Below are 19,550 nucleotides of genomic sequence, written 5' to 3'. Positions count from 1 at the left end.
TTAATACCAGTATCAATATATATTAATTGAATGAATGAATATATATAAATTAAGTAATTGAGTATTCAAATATATGATAAAATAGATGAATTTTTGGGATATGTTAAAATAATATGGAGGGATATTAGTTGCCTGGGGGAGGGGGTTTAGGGTCTGCTATACCAATGTGTGTTCCAGGTCAGACAATGTTTGTGGGGGGTTGGGGAGGGAGAGTAGAGGGGGGGGAGGGGGGATGAGATGATTAATGTATCTATAAGAAATGAAATTGGAAGAAGTGTTAAAGTTGAATTGTTTCAATATAATTTTATTTTCTGGGGGGAAAAGGGATGGGGGGATTGGGAAAGGGGGGAGGGGGTGAGAAAGGAAATATATCTTAAAAATGTGCTGAGGTCTGATCATAATATTATCATAGAACTATATGTTAAATTTAAATCATAAAAATAGATGGATATAAAATTTTTTTCTATAAATGTCAATGGTTTAAATCACCCAATTAAGAGAAAGAAAATGTTAGCTTTTCTACACAAACAGAATGCGGACGTATATTTCATTCAAGAGACGCATCTTTCTGAGATCGAATCTAAGAAGCTATCTGGGTGCTGGATATCTAAATGTTTATTTGCACCTGCTGTAGGGAAAAAAGCTGGGGTTGCTGTTCTTGTAAATAGGAAGTGTAATGCTGATTTTAAATTAATAAATTATGATCCTTTAGGAAGATGGGTGCATATCAAAATGGTTCTGGGAAATACAACCCTGGATTTATTTAATTTGTATGCTCCTAATTCTAATCAAATGGAGCTTTTCCAAACAAATTCAACAATTATTATTACCACTGGCTGCTTCTAATTTAGTGGTAGCAGGAGATTTCAATGCTGTAATGGATCCGATTTTGGATAAGAGACCAAGCAGAATTATGAAATCGTTAGGTTTAGATAATTTGGTACAATCTTGTGATTTAGTTGATATATGGCGTATTCTTCATTTTAATGATCAGGAATTTTCTTTTTGTTCTCAGGTCCACAAAACTTTTTCACAAATTGATTATATATTTGTGTCTAATAATATAGCGCAGTGTGTGATGAAAGCAGTTATTGATCCCATTGTAATTTCGGACCATGCTGGTGTGTGGATTGACTTTCAGAATGATGATTTCGTATATTTTAATTCAATTTGGAGATTTGATAATGCTTTACTTGCGGATTCGAACTTTCTGGAAGATCTTAAATTAAAGATGAATTAATTTTTTCAAATTAATAATTCGGATAATATAAATGCTGAGACTTTGTGGGACGCTTTTAAAGCAACAATGAGAGGAAATATTATTTCATATTTAGCATTTATTAAAAAGCAACTTAAAAAACAATTTGTTGATTTGGAAAAACAAATTAAAGTATTAGAAAATAAATTAATTGAGAAATGGGAACATAATACATTACAAAAGTTATTAAAAGCAAAAGCTAAATATAATGAGATTTCTTCTCAATTTGTGAGGAAAGATATGTTCTCTCGGCAAGTTCAGTATTATGGTAATTCAAACAAAGCTGGAAGATTATTAGCAAATTTTCTTAAAGCAAAAAAAGAAAATCTAAGATTATTGCAATTAAAGATACACAAGGCAACACACACACTAACACTAAGGATATTTTAATACAGTTTCTTGATTTTTATAAAGATTTATATTCTTCTGAATCTTATGAAAATAAAGAACAAGATGGATTAAATTTTTTAAATTCATTTATTGGACCAAATGTTCCGGATCATATAAAAAGAAGTTTAGAAGATCCTATATCTTTAAAAGAAATAGCATCAGCATTGAAGTCTCTTAGAGTTGGATCCGCTCCAGGTGGCGATGGATATACTGTTGAATTTTATAAATCATTTCAAAATATTATTTTACCATATCTATTAAATTTATATCAGTACCAAATGAACAATGGGAATATATCAGGTACTATGGCTGATTCTGTAATTATTGTCTTGCCAAAACCAAACAGGGATCCTACTTTGGTTTCAAATTACAGGCCTATCTCTTTATTAAATGTAGATGGTATATTGGTTGCTAAAGTATTAGCATCAAGATTGGCAAAAGCTCTTCCTTTTATTATTGATGTCCACCAAACAGGATTTATTGTTAAAAGGCATTCTTCAAATAATACTAGATTAGCATTTCACTCTTTAAATTTAGCAAAAAATATTAATGATCCAGCTTTTATAGTGTCTTTAGATGCAGAAAAAGCATTTGATAGAGTGGAATGGAGTTTTATGTATCAAGCTTTAGAATGGTTTGGTATAGGCCCCGGTTTTATTAAAATGGTTCAGACATTGTATAGCTCTCCTGGTGCAAGATTATATATTAATAATAATTTATCAGATAGATTTAACTTGCGAAGGGGAGTTAGACAAGGATGTCCTTTGTCCCCCTTACTTTTTGATGTTGTTCTTGAACCCTTATTAATTGCAATTAATCAAACTAAGGAGATAAAGGGAATCCCATACTCTAACTGGGAATTTAAACTTTCTGCATATGCAGATGATATTTTACTATATTTAAGAGAACCGGGGAATACTGTTCTAGAGAAGTTTGGAAAATTTTCTGGATATAAAATTAATTGGAGTAAATTGGAAGTTCTTCCAATTAATGTTCATTGTACCAAAGGATTATTTGATTCATATTCATTTATGTGGAAAGATGAAGGTTTAAAATACTTAGGTATTATTATCAAAAATACAATTGAAGACACAGTGAAAGAGAATGAAAAACTTTTATTAAGAAAGATAACAGAAATGTGTGAGCAATGGAATCCTTTACATCTCTCTTGGTGGGGAAGAGTTCAAACAATTAAAATGATGATATTGCCTGTGGTTTGTTATCAAATGAGTATAATACCAATATTTTTTCAGGGGTCATTTTATAAAAAGTTAAACAACATTCTTACAAAATTTGTTTGGTTTGGGAAAAGATCCATAATTGCTTTAGCATCATTACAAAGACCAATTGTGGAGGGAGGGGTAAATTTTCCAAATTTTTATAGGTACCATCAAGCCTATATTCTAAGACAGGGTATGTATTGGATCCTCCCAGATCTCATGGAGAATGTACCGGATTGGTTATATTTAGAATGGCGGCTCCTGTTCCCATTACATTTAGAACATGTAGTTAGTATAAAATTGCCTAGGAAATACAAGGATAATAGAATTTTACTGGATACTTGGAAGACCTTAAGATATATTAGTAATCTATCACCAGATCCAATTGCTAAATCACTAAGTCAATCTATTTGGGTAAACTCCAGGATCAAGATTGGCAGATTTAAGATCGTCTGGAAACAATGGATAATTGCAGGTATACGGACATTGAATGATGTCATTTCAGAAGGATCACAATTGCAACATAAATTTGGCTTAAATAAAACACAATATTTTAAATGGATGCAATTGAAGCAGGCTATTCAGGCAGGGTTCCCTGAATGGAAAGATCTTAATACTCAATATAGCTTGCAGGTTCTCTGTTTCCAGGCGGATTTTTTGGGACACCAAGCCGCAAAATGGTATAAATTGTTATATGGATTTTTAAATAAAAAAAAGAAAACTGGACTTAGGGATATTTGGAGAATTGAGATTGGACAGACAATTTCTGCGTCTCAATGGCCACGATTTTGGTCCTGGAGATTAAGGTCTACAAGGTCAGCATCTATGAGTCAAATGTGGATGTTTTTGTTACATCGAGTTTTTTGGACCCCTACGCGTTTACAAAAGATAGATAGCACTAGATCCAATAGATGCTGGCATTGTAGAATAGAAGTTGGGATGTTAGATCATTTAATTTTTTTTTGTCCCTGTGTAAATGCTTTTTGGAAACTAATTTGGCCCCAAATTAATAAATTATTAGAAAACCATGTAGGACTTTCATATGACACTATATTATTTGGTACAGCAATGAGAACTCAGAGTCCGATTTCTGCAAATAATAACAAGTTATTATTAATATTGACAGGGGTCGCGTTGCAACAAATTACTCAAAATTGGAAGGATTATACTAAATTAAATTATACATTTTGGTGGAACTCAGTTTGTCATATATATAAAATGGAAAAGGTGTTAGCGTTACAACAAGGGAATCTTCATAATTTCAAAAAAATTTGGGAACCATTGACTAATTATTCTAATGATCAGATATCTTAGCACATGGGTAGTAGATATATAGGGGTGGGATGGGGAATGTATATCATATGGAAATAGGAATTTTGACAAAAGGGGGGGATTTATTCTATATTATAAGAAGATTTGTTTGTAAATACAAGTGTCATATGATAATGGATTATAATATGTTTAATTCACTTGTTGTAAGAATTCAAAAATGAATAAATAAAAATTAAAAAAAAAAAAAAATTGTTACTTAATAAAAATTAAATATAAATATAAATACTGACTGCAGTCCCGAAATTCATTTTAACTATTTAAAAAGGCCCTTTGAAAGAAATATGCCTTTAGATGTCTTTTAAAATTTTGAAATGATTCTTCCTTCCTCAATTCCACAGATAAACTGTTCCACAATATTGGAACCAAATAGAAAAATGCACCATTTCTAGTCAAGGCAAGATGAGCTTTCAACCCCAGTGCAGTAAATTGTCTTTTAATAACAAGGTCTATCCTGTGGTCCTTCGTGTCCTTGAGCACTAATCCCCCTTCACTAGGGAGTGAAGTTCGCTTCATAACTTGCACCACCAGTGGGTTCTGTGGATGAAATCGCCCATCCACATGTGAGAATATTATGCCAGTTTGTCCATGGAGAAGGAGAAATTAGGTTCTTATCTGCTAATTTTCTTTTTTTACACTCTCCAGACTGGTACAGTTCACTGATAGAACATAGAAATATGACAGCAGATAAAGGCCAAATGGCTCATCTAGTCTGCCCATCCGCAGTAACCATTATCTCTTTCTCTCTCTAAGAGATCTCACATTCCTATCCCAGGCCCTATTGAATTCAGACTCAGTCTCTGTTTCCACCACCTCTGTTCCATGCATCTACCACCCTTTCGGCAAAAAAGTATTTCCTCATATTATGCCTGAGCCTATCACCTCTTAACTTCATCCTATGCCTTCACATTCTATGATGGGTAATAGCTCACCATGACCAGCAGGTGGAGACTGAGACAAAACCTTTTGGCTGTAATACAAGTAGTTGTGCTTCCCCCTAATATAACCAGTCTTCCGAATAGCCAAGCAGAACTAAGAAGTGCTAATTAGAACAGTAGAACCCAGGGGCTCAAAGGCAGGACGCACAAGCACAGAAAGGACCAGACTGAGATTTTAGACCGGAATCGAAGACCAAAGCAATTTGGCCGCCCTCAAAAAGCGAACCACGTCTGGATAAGTTAAACACTTACCCTGCAGCAAACCGTGAAACGCAGACAAAGACGCAAGTTGAACTCAGAAAGAAGACCAGACCAGGCCAGGCCCCTGTCACCCTGCAAGAACACCAAGATGTGAGGCAAAGAGGCGTGAAAGGAAACCACTCCATGCACAACTCACCGCTCCTCAAAAACATGCCAAACACACACATAAGCCCAAGAAGTGGAAAGCCTCCAGGATCCCAAGAGAGTGAAGACCATTTTGTCTGAATAACCCTTCTTACCTAGGCGTTCCCTTTCAAGAGTCAACCATAAAACAAAAGGGACCCGGATTGAACATTGGAATGGGGCCCCGAGTCAGAAGGTCGAGCGAGAAAGGCAGCGAAAGAGGATCTGCCATGAGATGACGAACTAGATCTGTGTACCACAGGCGCCTGGCCCAGTCCGGAGCCACCAGGATCACGCAGCTAGGGTGCCGAGCAATACGAAAAAGAACTCTGCCCACCATCGGCTATGGAGGAAACAAGTACAGGAGGCCTGCCGCCGGCCAAGGCTGTACCAGAGCATCCAGTCCCTCGGTCTGAACATCTCTGCGCCAACTGAAGAACCAGGGTGCTTTGGTATTGACATTCGTGGCCATCAGGTCCATGTCCGGGTGACATCCAAGTCCGCACAATCAACTTGAAGGCTGCGGAACCGAGACACCACTCTCCGGGATTTAGCACGTGACTGAGGAAGTCCGCCTGGATATTCTCCACTACTGCTATGTGAGAAGCTGAGATATCTAGAAGATTAGTCTCTGCCCAGACCATGCGCCACTGGATGACTCCTGGTTCCCCCCTGTCGATTTACATAAGCCATCGCTGTGGCATTGTCTGAGAGAATCCAAACAGACTTGCCCGTCAACAACATCTGGAACGCTAGCAATGCCAGTCAGATGGCTCTGGTATCCAGACCATTGATCGATCAAGATGCCTCCTCTGGAGGCCAGCTGCCCTGAGCCAAGCGATCGAGACATTGAGCTCCCGAGCCGAAGAGATTAACGTCCATGAGAAGCACGGGTCTACTGAGTCTGATCCAGACTCATTCCCTGCATCAGATTGGAAGAATGGAGCCACCGATGGAGACTACGATGAATCAACCCTCAAAGAGGAATGGGAGAGTCCAGATCATGCAATTGGGGCGACCGCCGCTTCAGTAGAGCACACTGAAGCAGGTGCATGTGAGCCCGGGCCCAGCAAATCATGTCCAGGGAAGCTGCCATAGACCCCAAGACCTAGATAAAATCCTGCGCCCAAGGACACTAGGAAGCTATCAGAAGGCGAATCTGCGACTGCAACTTGACCACTTGGGCCTCCTGTAGGAAGACCTTCCCCAAGCTGGTGTCAAAGAGAACTCCAAAGTACTCTAGGCACTGAGATGGAGCCAACCGGCTCTCAGACAGGTTGATTAGCCATCCCAGCAACTGTAAGAACTCCACAACTCAAGCCGTAACTTGGGAGCTCTCCTAAAAGGACTGATCAACCAGTCATCCAGATAGGCATGAACCAGAATGCCCTCTTTGTGCAAGGCTGTCACCACGACCACCATAATTCTTGGTGAACGTCCACGGAGCTGTAGCCAGACCAAAAGGAAGAGCACAAAACTGATAGTGTTGTCCCAAGATAAGAACATAAGAGTAACTTTACTGGGTCAAATCAATGGTCCATCAAGCCCAGTAGCCCATTCTCACGGTGGCCAATCCAGGTCACTAGTACCTGGCCAAATCCAAAGAGTAACAACATTCCATGCTACCGATCCAGGGCAAGCAGAGGCACAAATTGGAGCATGCAAGTAAGCCTCTGTCAGATCGAGAAAGGTCAGTAATTCCCCCAGCTGAACCACCAGAATGACAGATCTCAGGGTCTTCATGCGAAAAGAAGGAACTCGGAGAGCCCTGTTGACCCCCTTCAGATCCAAGATGGGTCGAAAAGTTACCTCTTTATTGAGGACCATGAAGTAAATAGAACACAAGCCAGTGCAACACTCCTGAGGAGGCACCAGAACTACCGCTTTGAGGTCTAGCAATCTTTGAAGCGTCTGGCGAAAAGCCTGCTTCTTCCATGCCGCCTGACAAGGAGAAGCAAGAAAGTGATCTGGCAAAGAGCATGAAAACTCCAGAGGTAACCATTCCAAATCACCTCCAGGACTTACTGATCTGTAAAGGAGTCCCCAGCAGCATTGGCGGAAAGGGAAACCTCATTTCCCTGACTGCTGGTGGCGGCGAGGGAAGCCTGAGCTTACCAGCTGTCAGCGGCTGGCATGCGAGGCACTCGCGAAGGTGATCCCTGGACGCCAACACCTGAAGCAGATGAGGATTCCCCTTTGCCACCGTGGCACACCGTGAGCACAGGCCGGCCGTATCGACCTTATGTCTAGAGCACAAAGAGTACTTTTTCCCTTTAAAAGTGCTCATTGCGCAATACGCGATCTAGCTGAAAGAAAAGTGCTGATTTAACAACAAAAAAATCAATTACAATAAATTGAAGGCTCCCTTCAGACCAGCACTGCCTCAGGATTTTTTTTTTTTCTGTAAGAACAGACTCTACTGGATCTCTGAGCCATATGCCTTGTCAGTATTGGTGGCAAGGCTTACAGCTGAGACACATCTAGAAAAATTTTGGGGAGGTAGAGGGACTCAACTCGTGACCCGTCAAGTGTGACACCCCCTAGGTCAGATGTACCCCATAAGGATCCCCCCCAAGCTCAGTTCGGCACCAGAAGGCGACAAGAAGGCCACTAAACAACTTCCAAAAGGCCTACATTAACCAAGGGAAGACTGGCAACAGCTTACCACACCTGCTGAGACTGAGAAAAGACTGGTTATATTAGGGGGGAAGTACAGCTACTTGTATTACAGCCAAAAGGTTTTGACTCAGTCTCTACCTGCTGGTCATGGTGAGCTATTACCCATCAGTGAACTGTACAGGTCTGGAGAGGCTCTAAAGAAAATACATTTTCCAAGTCTACAAAAAAAGTGTCTGCTGCCTGTGTACAAAGCAAACAAAAAATACCTTCAATTGATCCAATAATATTTAAACAGAAATAATATGCACAGAGTATGAATAAGTTAACAAACTTCCATTTCATATCCAATAACATATTGAGAAGGTAAATGAGTATCACTCACTTTTCCTGTTGCTGCTCGAAGGAGCTGTTGCTTCTTTTCTAAATCTTCTCGCTTTGCAGCAAGAGCTTGCTGCTCAGCATTCTCCTCTCTCCATAAATAACTGCAGTTGACAGATAGAGAGTACTCCTTTAATTTTGTATAAAAGGATACTTTTCTTACTTAAGGTTCCATTCAATCAAAACAAACTGTACAAATTAGGGCTGTATCGAATATTCATATTCAAACCGATTTGGCCCTGGATAGGGTGCTGAACACATTATTTGTATTCCGTCAAATAGTGATTTAAATTCTAATACAAATAATCTGGGGCTGTAATGTGTATGCTCTCCCTCCCGCCACCTTATGAAAACCCTTTCAGTACCACCCACTCACTTGCTCAACCACAGCCAGAGGGGATTGTATTTGTTATTTGTTTAGGTATCGCCTTCAGATATCAAATTTTTGCTAAATTCTACACAAATAAACATTTGATTTCCGATTTCACATTGTTTATTTTATTAAAGCAGCTTAATGCCCATTATTTATATTCAGTATTTGGTCAAATAATAAAATATTATATTTGAAACTAAATTTCATCTGCCACTTGGGCACCCAGTCTTCCAATTTCCTAAGGTCTGCCTGCAATTTTTCACAATCTGCATGCGTTTTAACAACTTTGAACAGTTTAGTGTCATCTGCAAATTTAATCACTACTATTATTAATTATTTCTATAGCGCTACCAGATGCATGCAGCATTGCACAGAGTCACAAAGAAGAAGAAAACAGTCCCTGCTCGAAAGAGCTTATAATCTAAACAGCCAATTTCCAGATCATTTATAAATAAATTGAACAGTACAGGCCTCTCTTATGAAGAAAGGCTAAACAGCTTAGGGATCTTCAGCTTAGAGTAAAGGTGACTGAAAAATAATATAATAGTCATCTTTAAAATGAGTGCGATTGAACAGTTAAATAGGGAACTAACCACCCATTAAAAAAACAAACAAACAAGAGGACACTCTGTGAAACGAGTGATCAGTGGTGTAGCTAGGACTGAATAAACTCCAGGCAAAAAAAATTAAGATTGGCCCCTATAATACCAGCTCTCCGAAGGTAGGGGGACCGAGAGAGGGAGGAGAAAGAATTCTTTCAGAGCTCAAGTGTACAAATCCTACAAAAAGCAAACATATTTGAGCCCTGTATAGAAATCCTATCACAGTAAGGTATCATAGATGCAAATTTCTCAAAGCTGACATGTTACAACTAATAAATTCAGAAAACAATACTTTTTTCTACCTTTCTTGTCTCTATTTTCATCTTTTCTCTGCTTTTTCCCCTTACATTTCTTTTCACGGTATGGAACAACTTAATTTGCAAGATAAGACAAATATCCATCAACCTGTCAGACATATAAAAAAAAAACAACTTCTACATTACTGACTTTCTTTCACTCTGCAGTTCATCTTTTCTGTTTTTCACTTCATAATATTTTTTGTCCAGTTCTTCCACACGAGTCTTTACTTCACTGAGATCTTGGTCCAGTTTCTAGTACAGAAAAGAAAAGAGGGAAAAGACAAATTTAAGTAAAATCCACAAGTAGAATCCACAGTCCACCCATTTTAGGATTTGGATTTTAGATTCTGAGATCAGGAAAACTTGCATACACAGATACAATTAGCAGATCCCTGCTTAGGAAAGTTTATAATCTAAGCACCTTGTGCTGGATTCTGAAACAGACGCCAGTATTGGCTGGCGCCTTCAAAACTAGGGCTAGTTGTGTGTTAATCATGTACTGGCGCCGGCTACAGAATCATGCCACATGTAAAGTAAATGCTAGAAATGTAGGCCAGGGTTTTACTGGTCTATATTTCAGGCACCTACTTTACCATGAGAATCATGTCCACAGGGGCTCCTACTGGCGCCTAAGATCACTTCCGGCGCAAGTCACACTCACTTTGACCGTAGGCGCTGGTAGGCGCCTCTGTGGACAGGACATCGGCAGCCTGTTCTGTAGGTGTCTATAATTTTTTAAAATTAGTTTTTAATTGGTTTTAAATGACATGGTCAATTACCCTTGTACTTCTACTATACATTCAAATCTGCCAACTTGAATTATGTTAGTTGAGAATATCTTTTAGGACAGGGCTGAAATCTCAAAGGCTTGCTTCAACAAAGTCTTCATACAATGATCTTGAGAGTCCTTACAGGCAGTGCCCCCCTTCCAGAGAAACTGTAATCTTTTTGGTAACTGCATCTATCTTTGGAAGCCTCAGCTCTTTTAAAGCCTTAGGAATTGGACACAACCTGGCCACCTTCAAACCTACATATGGGTATCCCATTCTGCTGTTATCCCCTTTAGTAAACAATAAATTGGAAGACCTGATCTGGCTTTTTAATATCTGTCAAAAGCTCCTCCATCCATATACCCTCCTGCAGATCAGAATTCAAGATTGTCCAGGTTCTGTCAGCCTTGAAAGTCAGGGAGGGCAAATCGTCCCTATGAAAATTCCTCACCACAGATGCGTATTCTCTAGGGGGAACTTCCAGCTGATCCAGTCCTCCTGGACCCCCAAATTTACATATGAAACAAATCCTACCACCCTCTTTAATTATGAACAAACCTCTTCTGCTTCTGGAAACTCACCACCACCAAGTGGGGGGTCTCTTAAATTCAGGTGGTTCCACTCTAGTGAAATTCTGTCCTCTAACAAACTGCCGAGGCTCTGATACCTCCTTTAACAAAAATGCTTTATGCCTAAGCAAAATAAATTCAGGCAAAAAAATCTGACTCCAACCTTTGTAGCCCAGTGCTTTGGTTCTCTTTTGCCTGAATAAAAACACTAGTTCCCTTGCAGGGATCTCAAAGTCCCCCCTTGAGGGCCGCAATCCTATCGGGTTTTCAGGATTTCCCCAATGAATATGCATTGAAAGCAGTGCATGCACATAGATCTCATGCATATTCTTTGGGGAAATCCTGAAAAACCGAATGGATTGCGGCCCTCAAGGAGGGACTTTGAGACCCCTACTACTTACTATAGGACAGCCAAACAGTTAAAAGACTAAAGGTCCTTGAATCCTGACCATTCCTTTGGAGACTATAATATGACAGAATTTCCCGCCTCAGCCTTATCCATCTTCGGTGGCTCATCTCTGCTTACTGCGAGGAACTCAGAAGAGGCTTTGGCCTGTAAGAGACTGCACATATGGCAGTGCCCACCTGCCAAACAGGTGCTACTACCTTGCTACTGTTTCTGACACTGACCAAACCTCAGTCTGAGGCAAACAATGGATGAACTCTCTCTTCCCACCTACCACATCTAACTCTGGTTCCACTGCTGGTTACAGAGGAAAATATACCTCTCTTTAGCTGTTCAGCATATTATTTTTTTAAACAAATACTAACATAGAAACACGATGGCAGGTAAAAGCCAAATGACTCATCAAGTCTGCTCATCCGCAGTAACCATTATCTCTTCAACTATGCCACGCTTTCTTGAATTCAGACACAGTCTCCATCTCCACCACTTCTTCAAGGAGACTGTTCCATGCATCTACCACCTCTTCTGTAAAACAGTATTTCCTTAGATTACTCCTGAGCCTATCATCTCTTAACTTCATCCTATGCCCTCTTCTTCCAGAGTTTCCTTTCAAATGAGAGAGACTCAACTCATACACATTTATGACACATAGATATTTAAACATCTCTATCATATCTCCCCTCTCCCTTCTTTCCTAATCTAAAGTATACATATTGAGATCTTTAAGTCTGTCCCCATACGCCTTATGACGAAGACCACACACCATTTTAGTAGACTTCCTCTGGACCTACTCCATCCATTTGATATCTTTTTGAAGGCGGGTCTCCCAGAATTGTACACAATATTCTAAATGAGGTCTCACTAGTCATATACAGGGGCATCAATACCTCCTTTTTCCTACTAGCCATACTTCTTCCTATGCACCTAGAATCCTTCTAGTTTTCGCCATCACCTTTTCAACCTGTTTGGCCCCCTTAAGATCATCATTCTGTATGTAGTTCCTGGGCGCTCACAAGGGCCGTCACTCTTGAGTAGAAGAGGGAGACAGAGGCACACAGCCCAGCCAAAAAATCCACAGAGGGTCAATTATGCTGGCAAGAGAGAAGGAACCTGGGTTCTTTGGATGCGATACCCTACAGCCAACTAGAGAAAACTAAAATTCCTTCCCTGGCAAAACTTATAGAATGGATAGTCTGCATTTAACTTAACAACTGGCTAACTGAAAATTGCCTAGACCCATGTCAATCTGGTTTCAGATCTAGGCAGCTGCAAAAATCTCTCTCGATATACTAAAAAGATGAGTTTGACCACAGTGTTCTATGCCATAACATAACTACTAGACTACTGCAATGCCCTGCACACTGGCCTAACCAAAAAGAATTTGCATCAGCTGCAACTAATTCAGAATGCTGCAGCATGACTGATAGAAAACTGCAAGAAGTGTGACCACATCACACCCTTCCTGTACAAACTACACTGGCTACCAGTATCTTACAAGGCTAATTTAAATCTCTAAGTTTGTTTTTCAAGGTTAAGAATACTGTATTTTTTGGTCCATAAGATGCACTGGACCATAAGACGCACCCACCTGTAGAGGAGGAAAAACCAATAAAAAAAAAATTTGGTTCAGAATTTTTTTCTTCTTAGTTTTTCCTCCTCTACAAATAGTTGCGTCTGGTGCTGGGAAGCCCGCAGCTCGAAGCCGCCCATAGCCTTTTTTAGTGGCGGTGGTCCAGTGCGGTCTCCTGGACGGCTGCCTTTGTCTTAGAAGAGCAACGCAAAACGCAGGAGCGTGGTCTTTGCGCTTCCTGCCTGGTCTTGCGCCCCTCTGTGATTGGCTGGAATTTACTCCCAGAGGGTCTACATCTAACTCCAGACTATCTTTACTTCAGGAAGGTGAAAGCCTGGCTCTTCATCCAAGTCTTTAATACGTATGGTGATTGATTAAACACTCATTCTACACCAGGACTAGCTCACCACACATACGAACTAAATCAATTCCTTATACCTTGTTTAAATGTATAAACAACTTGCCTTGAGTTTAGCCTCCCATCTGTTTATCCCAAAGCACTCTGTATCGTCCCCATCTAATATCTGCATGTGACCCCCCTCGGCTATAGGATGAGGTGTATTAAAGAAAAGCATTAGCATCATATCTACATTACTTGAATATTCTGATTTGTGCTCATTAGTTGCTTCACAAGTATTCTGTCTCTGTTTTAGTATGTATTATATCTCTCTTAATATGTTTAAAACTGTTTCATGGTAGTTCTATTATTAAGTTTCAATTTACTGATTTTAACTCTACCTCACATTTAGTGTATTTATGTTTATATTTGGTCTTTTTACCAATGTTATGCTGTTAACAAAATTGTATGTTGAATTATATCTGCTGTACATTGTCTTGGGTAAATCTCTTCATAAAAGAAAGTTAATAAATCTCAATAAATAAAGAAACAGTGTAGAGCAGGGGTGTCAAACTCAATCATATAAGGGGCTGAAATCTGAAAAAAGGCTAAGCCGCAGGCCGAATTTTTAATTAAGATAATTAGGGATCCTTTAATTAAGGACGCACTAAATGCGCACCTTAATAAAAGGACCCCTAAGTGACTAAGGCTTAGTAGAAGTATAGGGTTACAACATCTCCAACCCCACACCAGCTCTGTGGTGTAAACAAAATAAATATTGTAATCACAAAACAGAAAATAAAATTAATTTTTCTACCTTTCGTTGGTCCCAGGCTCTGGTTGTCTTCTGATAACTCGCTTGCCAGGGTCTCCTGCCCATTTGTCATTTTCTTCTTTCTCCGTGCTAACTATCCATCTTCCATCTCTCTCCTCCCCTTCCATTTCCCTTCCCTCCCCCGGAAGTCTGGCATCTTTCCTTTTTTTCGTGTCCCTATCCGCAGCTGCAGCAATGGATCCCACCATCCCCAGATCCACAATCTCTCCTTTTCTCAACTACCCTTTCATCCAGCATCTCTCCCTCCTTCCCCACCACCCCAGGGTCCACCATCTTTCCATTTCTCTTCCCAACTACCCTCCTATCCAGTATCTCTATCCCCCCTCCACACCATCCCTTGTGGCCAACTTCTCTCTCTTTCTGTTCCTTCTCTCTCTCCTTCTCTTCTGTTTTATTTCTTCCCCACCCCACCCTCCACTCAATCCGGCATATGCACATCTGGACCCCTTCTTCTCTCCTTCACAGTACTTCTACACCAGGGCCCGCCCTGTCCCAAAGGCCTGTATGTTTTCCCCCCTTCTTCCCGGCCTCACCTTCAGATTTGGCCCACCGTTCCTACCCTCCCTCCATCCCGGCTTCCTGGTCTCCTCTAGCTCGCCGGCATGAACCGCTGCTGCTCTTCACTCGCATTTGCTTCACCTGGCCTCCTCTTCAAAGCAGCCTGCTAAGGATCGCCGGCAGGCTGTAGCGAACCTCACAGACCGCTGTCCACCTCGGTAGCATGTTCCCTCTGATGCGATCCCGCCCCTCCTCTGACGTATGGGATCGCGTCAGAGGGAATATGCTACTGAGGTGGAAAGCAGTGTGTGAGGTTCGCTACAGCTGGCTGGCAATCCTCGGCAGGCTGCTTTGAAGAGACCAGGTGAAGGCAGATGCGAGTGAAGAGCAGCAGTGGCGGCAGTGGTTTGTGCCGATGGGCCAGATTTACTATAAAATTTAAAATGTCTGGCAGGCCAATTTTTAACACACCGCGGGCCAGAGTTTGACATGTCTGGTGTAGAGCCTTTCCACAAGCACCTTAGAACTATATAAATATATTTTTTTTTTTCAGACTGTAAAACACTCAAAATACAACAATCCTAAGCCTTCCAGACTTGCTCAGAATGCACAGGATGCTTACCTACCATCTGATGGAGGCTGAGAAATAGTGACATCAGGACTGCACAGAATACTTATACAATGTGATGACATTAGTCAGTAGTTCTCGGTCTCCATCTGCTAAACCCATTCATTTGGACTGCTCTGGAGGAACTATATGGAACTAGCAGGTTTCGCCACTACTGTGGTGCCTGCTGAATGCTAAGTCATCTAAGATTTAAAACCATGAATCTGGAATCCAGGTCTTCTGCATCAAAGCAATATTAGTGGGCAACAGGCCAGTCTAAAATGTACAAATTTTAAGAAGTTATGATAACTTAAGTACTTCTTACTGTATACTGCTCCAAATTCTTCTCCTTATTTGCTTCTGTATCTTCTAAATCTTTGTGTATGGCTGCAATCTGCCTTTTCTTATCATTAATAGCTTGATCTAGGGACTTGAGCTCCTTTTTAATCCATTTGTCTCGTTCCTCTTTGGATGTAAACTGGCTGCCCCGGCCTTGTTTAGCGTACAAGTCTGTTCTTTCCTGTGTAGCTTGAGCTAATCTAAATTGAAACAGAAAGAAAACAATTCCAACAAAATTAAGAAAAGTTGTGCAGTATTAATTACTCTTTAGAAATAAAATTGTCCTCAACATTGACTATGCTGTTAAGGAGTAAAAATCCAAAGAAAGTGAATTAAAAGCAACAAGAAGACTAAGGTAAAATTTGGTCTTAACTGATAAATTCCTTTCCTTGATTACTGCTATACCACTCCAGACCAACAGGTTATGCTGGCCTACCAGCAAACGGAGGCAGAGAAAGCAAAGTTGCTTACCTTTAACAGGTGTTCTCCTTAGACAGTAGGTGAATGCAGCCAAACTTAAAGGTGAAGTCCTCTGATTGAACCTGAATGCCGGTGCTCTCCCCTAGCTAGGTAAGCTTTAAAGCTTACTGGGCATGTGCAGGAGATCCTACACTTACAGCCCCTCCCCTTAGCCTGCCAGTTTTATCTCTAGTAATAAAGATAAAAGCAAGACGAGGGGATGGCAGGCGGGCAAGTGTGGCTGCATTCCCCTGTCTACAGAGAACTCCTATTACAGGTAAGCAACTTTGCTTTCTTTGTACACAAATGGAATATGCAAGCACACTTGAAGGTGAGTCCCGAGCTGAATAATAGAGATGGCTGGTGGAAAAAGAAATTACAGTGTGAACAGGTTCCATAAGACCGCTTGGCCAAATCGCACATCTTGAGCTAAACTCTGATCCAGTCAGTAGTGCTTTGTAAAGGTATGCACTAAGGACCAAGTTGCAGCCTTGCAAATATCTTGAATAGGAATAGATTTCAAGTTTGCTATTGAAGAAGCTGTAGCTCCAACTATACCAGGTGGTTAAAGATGTGCTTTTGTGTAGCAAAATTTGATGCAATTTGCTATCCAAGAGGAGAGAGTTCTTTTTGATGCTGGTTTTCCTTGGGTAGCTGGGTTATAGGAAATGAAGAGCTGATTTGTCTGTTGTAAGGAAGCAGTTGCCTTGAGGTAAAAAAGTAATGCTCTCCTGCAGTCCAAGGTATGAAGAGTTTGTTCCACTGGAGAGGAGTGCGGAGAAGGAAAAAATGAATGTAAAGTAATAGTTTGATTGAGATGAAAATCTGAGACAACTTCTTGCATCAAAATATCCAATATTCAAATATTAAAATATCCATATCCAATATTAAAATATCCAATATTCAAGTCCCATGCTAGAGGAGGATCACGCACTGGTGGTCTAAGATTATTCAGACCTCTAATAAAGCGAGAGATGAGTGGATGATGTGAAATTGGCTTACTGTCCACAAAGATATGGAAGGCCGAGATGGCTGCTAGATGAAAATGGACTGAGTTCGATTTGAGACCAGAATCTGCCAAATGTAGAAGATATGATAAAACATAGTCAATTGGACAAAGAAGAGGATGCTGTTGGTGCTTCTGTGACCAAATAGAAAAACATTTCCATTTTGACTGATAGGACATTCTAGTAGATGACTGTCTTGCCGCAAGAAGGATTGTCTTCACTGGTTGAGAAAGCGGTAAATGTGTTAGGTTTAAACTTTCAATTTCCAGGCTCTCAAACTGAGTGCGGAGATTGGGATGAAGTAACTGCCCATTCTGTTGAGACAGAAGGGATGGATGGTATCCCAGTGGAATTGGAGGAGCGTCCAGAAGGTCCAGCAGGAGTGGATATCATATTTGCCTGGGCCAAATGGGAACAATAAGTATGATGTGAGTTGCATCCCTGAAATAGCTGGTCGAATAGAGCAGAACTGGCTGCATTTGACATTGTGTTGCGAAGAGGTCCACTGAGGGGGGTTCCCCAGAGATGAAAAATGTGTGTTAGGACAGACAGATGGAGAGACCACTCGTAAGGGTCGAGTTTCCTGCTCAGAGAGTCTGCGAGGGGGGGGTGCTTATGAGGATGGTGTGAGTGGGCAGAGGAGGGGAAAGTTTTATTTGGGGATCCTGCCTCCCTTTTTTGCTAGCATTTGAAGTCACTGAAAGACCCTGATATGGTCCCACTTGTGTTCATTTATCTAATGTTCTCCAATGGGTACACTACACCCATCTGGCTCTCTTGACAATTTGAAATGTACTAGAGAGCCCCTTTATGTGAAAAGTGTAGAGACCCTTGTTTTGAACAAATGCGATGATAACCCAGTCATTAGAATGAACCACTGTTTTGTTAATTTTTACACTTGATATAAAAATGTATTTTAAACTGTCCAGGCTACAAACCTCGCAATTCCACTCTCTTCTTTCTCCTTCACACTGTTAAATTTGGGTTCTGTTTCCGCCAGTTCTTTCTGCTTTTCTTCAATTTTTTCTAGAAGCTTCTGTCTTTCCTTTAGCAAACGTTTCTGAAAGAAAAAAAGACAACTCCTGTTACTCCAACATACAACAAAAAGACAAACATAAATGTGGAATAAATTATGACACCTTTTTAAACAACAAATTTTAGTAAATTGGCCAAAATATTTGTTGTTAAAGCGGAATAAATGCCCTTTGCTAAACCTCTTTTCAGGCCAGAGATAAATATCAAACTTTAGCACTTATTTCCAGAAGCAAGTATGCCTGGATGTGTGAAATGTCAAGGTCATGAGTTGGAAGAAAAATCCTTGGCTAAGGGTTCTGAACTCGGATACAGAGAAGAGGGATTTGTAGAATCCCACAACATTACATGGTAAAAGTGTAGAAAAGACATCTTCACTAACAGGCCTACATATATAATCCAGCACTATGAGACAAGATTCTTCATGACTCACTAGGCTGCATTAGGGTAACAAGGGAGAATTGTGTTTCCATACTTAAAACCTTTTCCACAAAAATTCAGCCATAAACACTTTATTTAAACAGGTAACATTTTTTCCACCTATTTGTTTGGAATGACCTGGCAATTTCCACCTACTCCTTTGGGCTTTGGGCTCTACTAGGGCTTCACAGGCCTTTATTTGCAACTACCTGAGGATTTCATTTTCCCTTCCCCCATCATGGACCATATACCACAGTTCCTACTCGAGCTGCTACATATTTACCCTATACTTGGCTAGTACTTTCTGGTCTCCCAGACATTCTGAATAGCAAACACCAGGTTCAGGTAACAAATGTCTCTCTTGGGTACTAGATTTTGTTTTAATACCATCTGTATTTACCCTCTGCTCGCTGTTTCCAGCCAATTCATCCTGTAAGTCTTTGGCTTTCAGCTCTAACTTGGTCCGCTGTTTAATCTGCTCTTGTCTCTCAGAGCTTAGTTGTTCTCTCTCTTCCTTCATGGCAGAGATCTTTGCTTTCATCTCTCGAACCTGTCGCTCAATATCCTACAAAAAAAATAAAAATTTCATGCATTCTGTTTACCATACAGCGTTAAAAACAAACACCTCAATCTCTCGTTCATATTTCATTTGCTATATTGAAATGAATACCAATATGACTAAAATTTACTTAGAGAAAATATTTTTGAGTGGGGGAAAAATATGAATGAATCTAAACTTATTCATTTTGGGGCCCTTTTACCAAACAGCAATAAAAAGTGGCCTTACCATGTCCTTACATGGTCTTTCCTGTGCGTTAAAGCCACTGCAATTCTATACTGGACACAAGCTGATTTAGATTAACTTTATCAAAGAACCAGGAAATCAAAAATAAATCTTGTCCAACACCTAA

General features: G+C 40.3%; 1 protein-coding gene across 1 annotated transcript in view; it reads right to left on the bottom strand.

Moving 5' to 3' along the window:
- SMC3 (structural maintenance of chromosomes 3) overlaps positions 1–19,550 on the bottom strand; it is a 153,045-nt gene that overhangs the window by 79,206 nt on the left and 54,289 nt on the right. The window contains exons 11-15 of the mRNA XM_033942414.1: positions 19,040–19,204; positions 18,126–18,247; positions 15,708–15,921; positions 9,939–10,042; positions 8,521–8,620 (exon numbers count right to left, since the gene is read on the bottom strand). Of these exons, the coding sequence (XP_033798305.1) occupies positions 8,521–8,620; positions 9,939–10,042; positions 15,708–15,921; positions 18,126–18,247; positions 19,040–19,204 (705 nt within the window). The remainder of the gene's footprint in view (positions 1–8,520; positions 8,621–9,938; positions 10,043–15,707; positions 15,922–18,125; positions 18,248–19,039; positions 19,205–19,550) is intronic.

Source organism: Geotrypetes seraphini, chromosome 4, assembly GCF_902459505.1.
Source record: "Geotrypetes seraphini chromosome 4, aGeoSer1.1, whole genome shotgun sequence".
Taxonomy (NCBI): Eukaryota; Metazoa; Chordata; class Amphibia; order Gymnophiona; family Dermophiidae; genus Geotrypetes; species Geotrypetes seraphini.
Note: the sequence above shows the minus strand (reverse complement) of the source record. Positions and strands in the feature narration are given on the sequence as shown.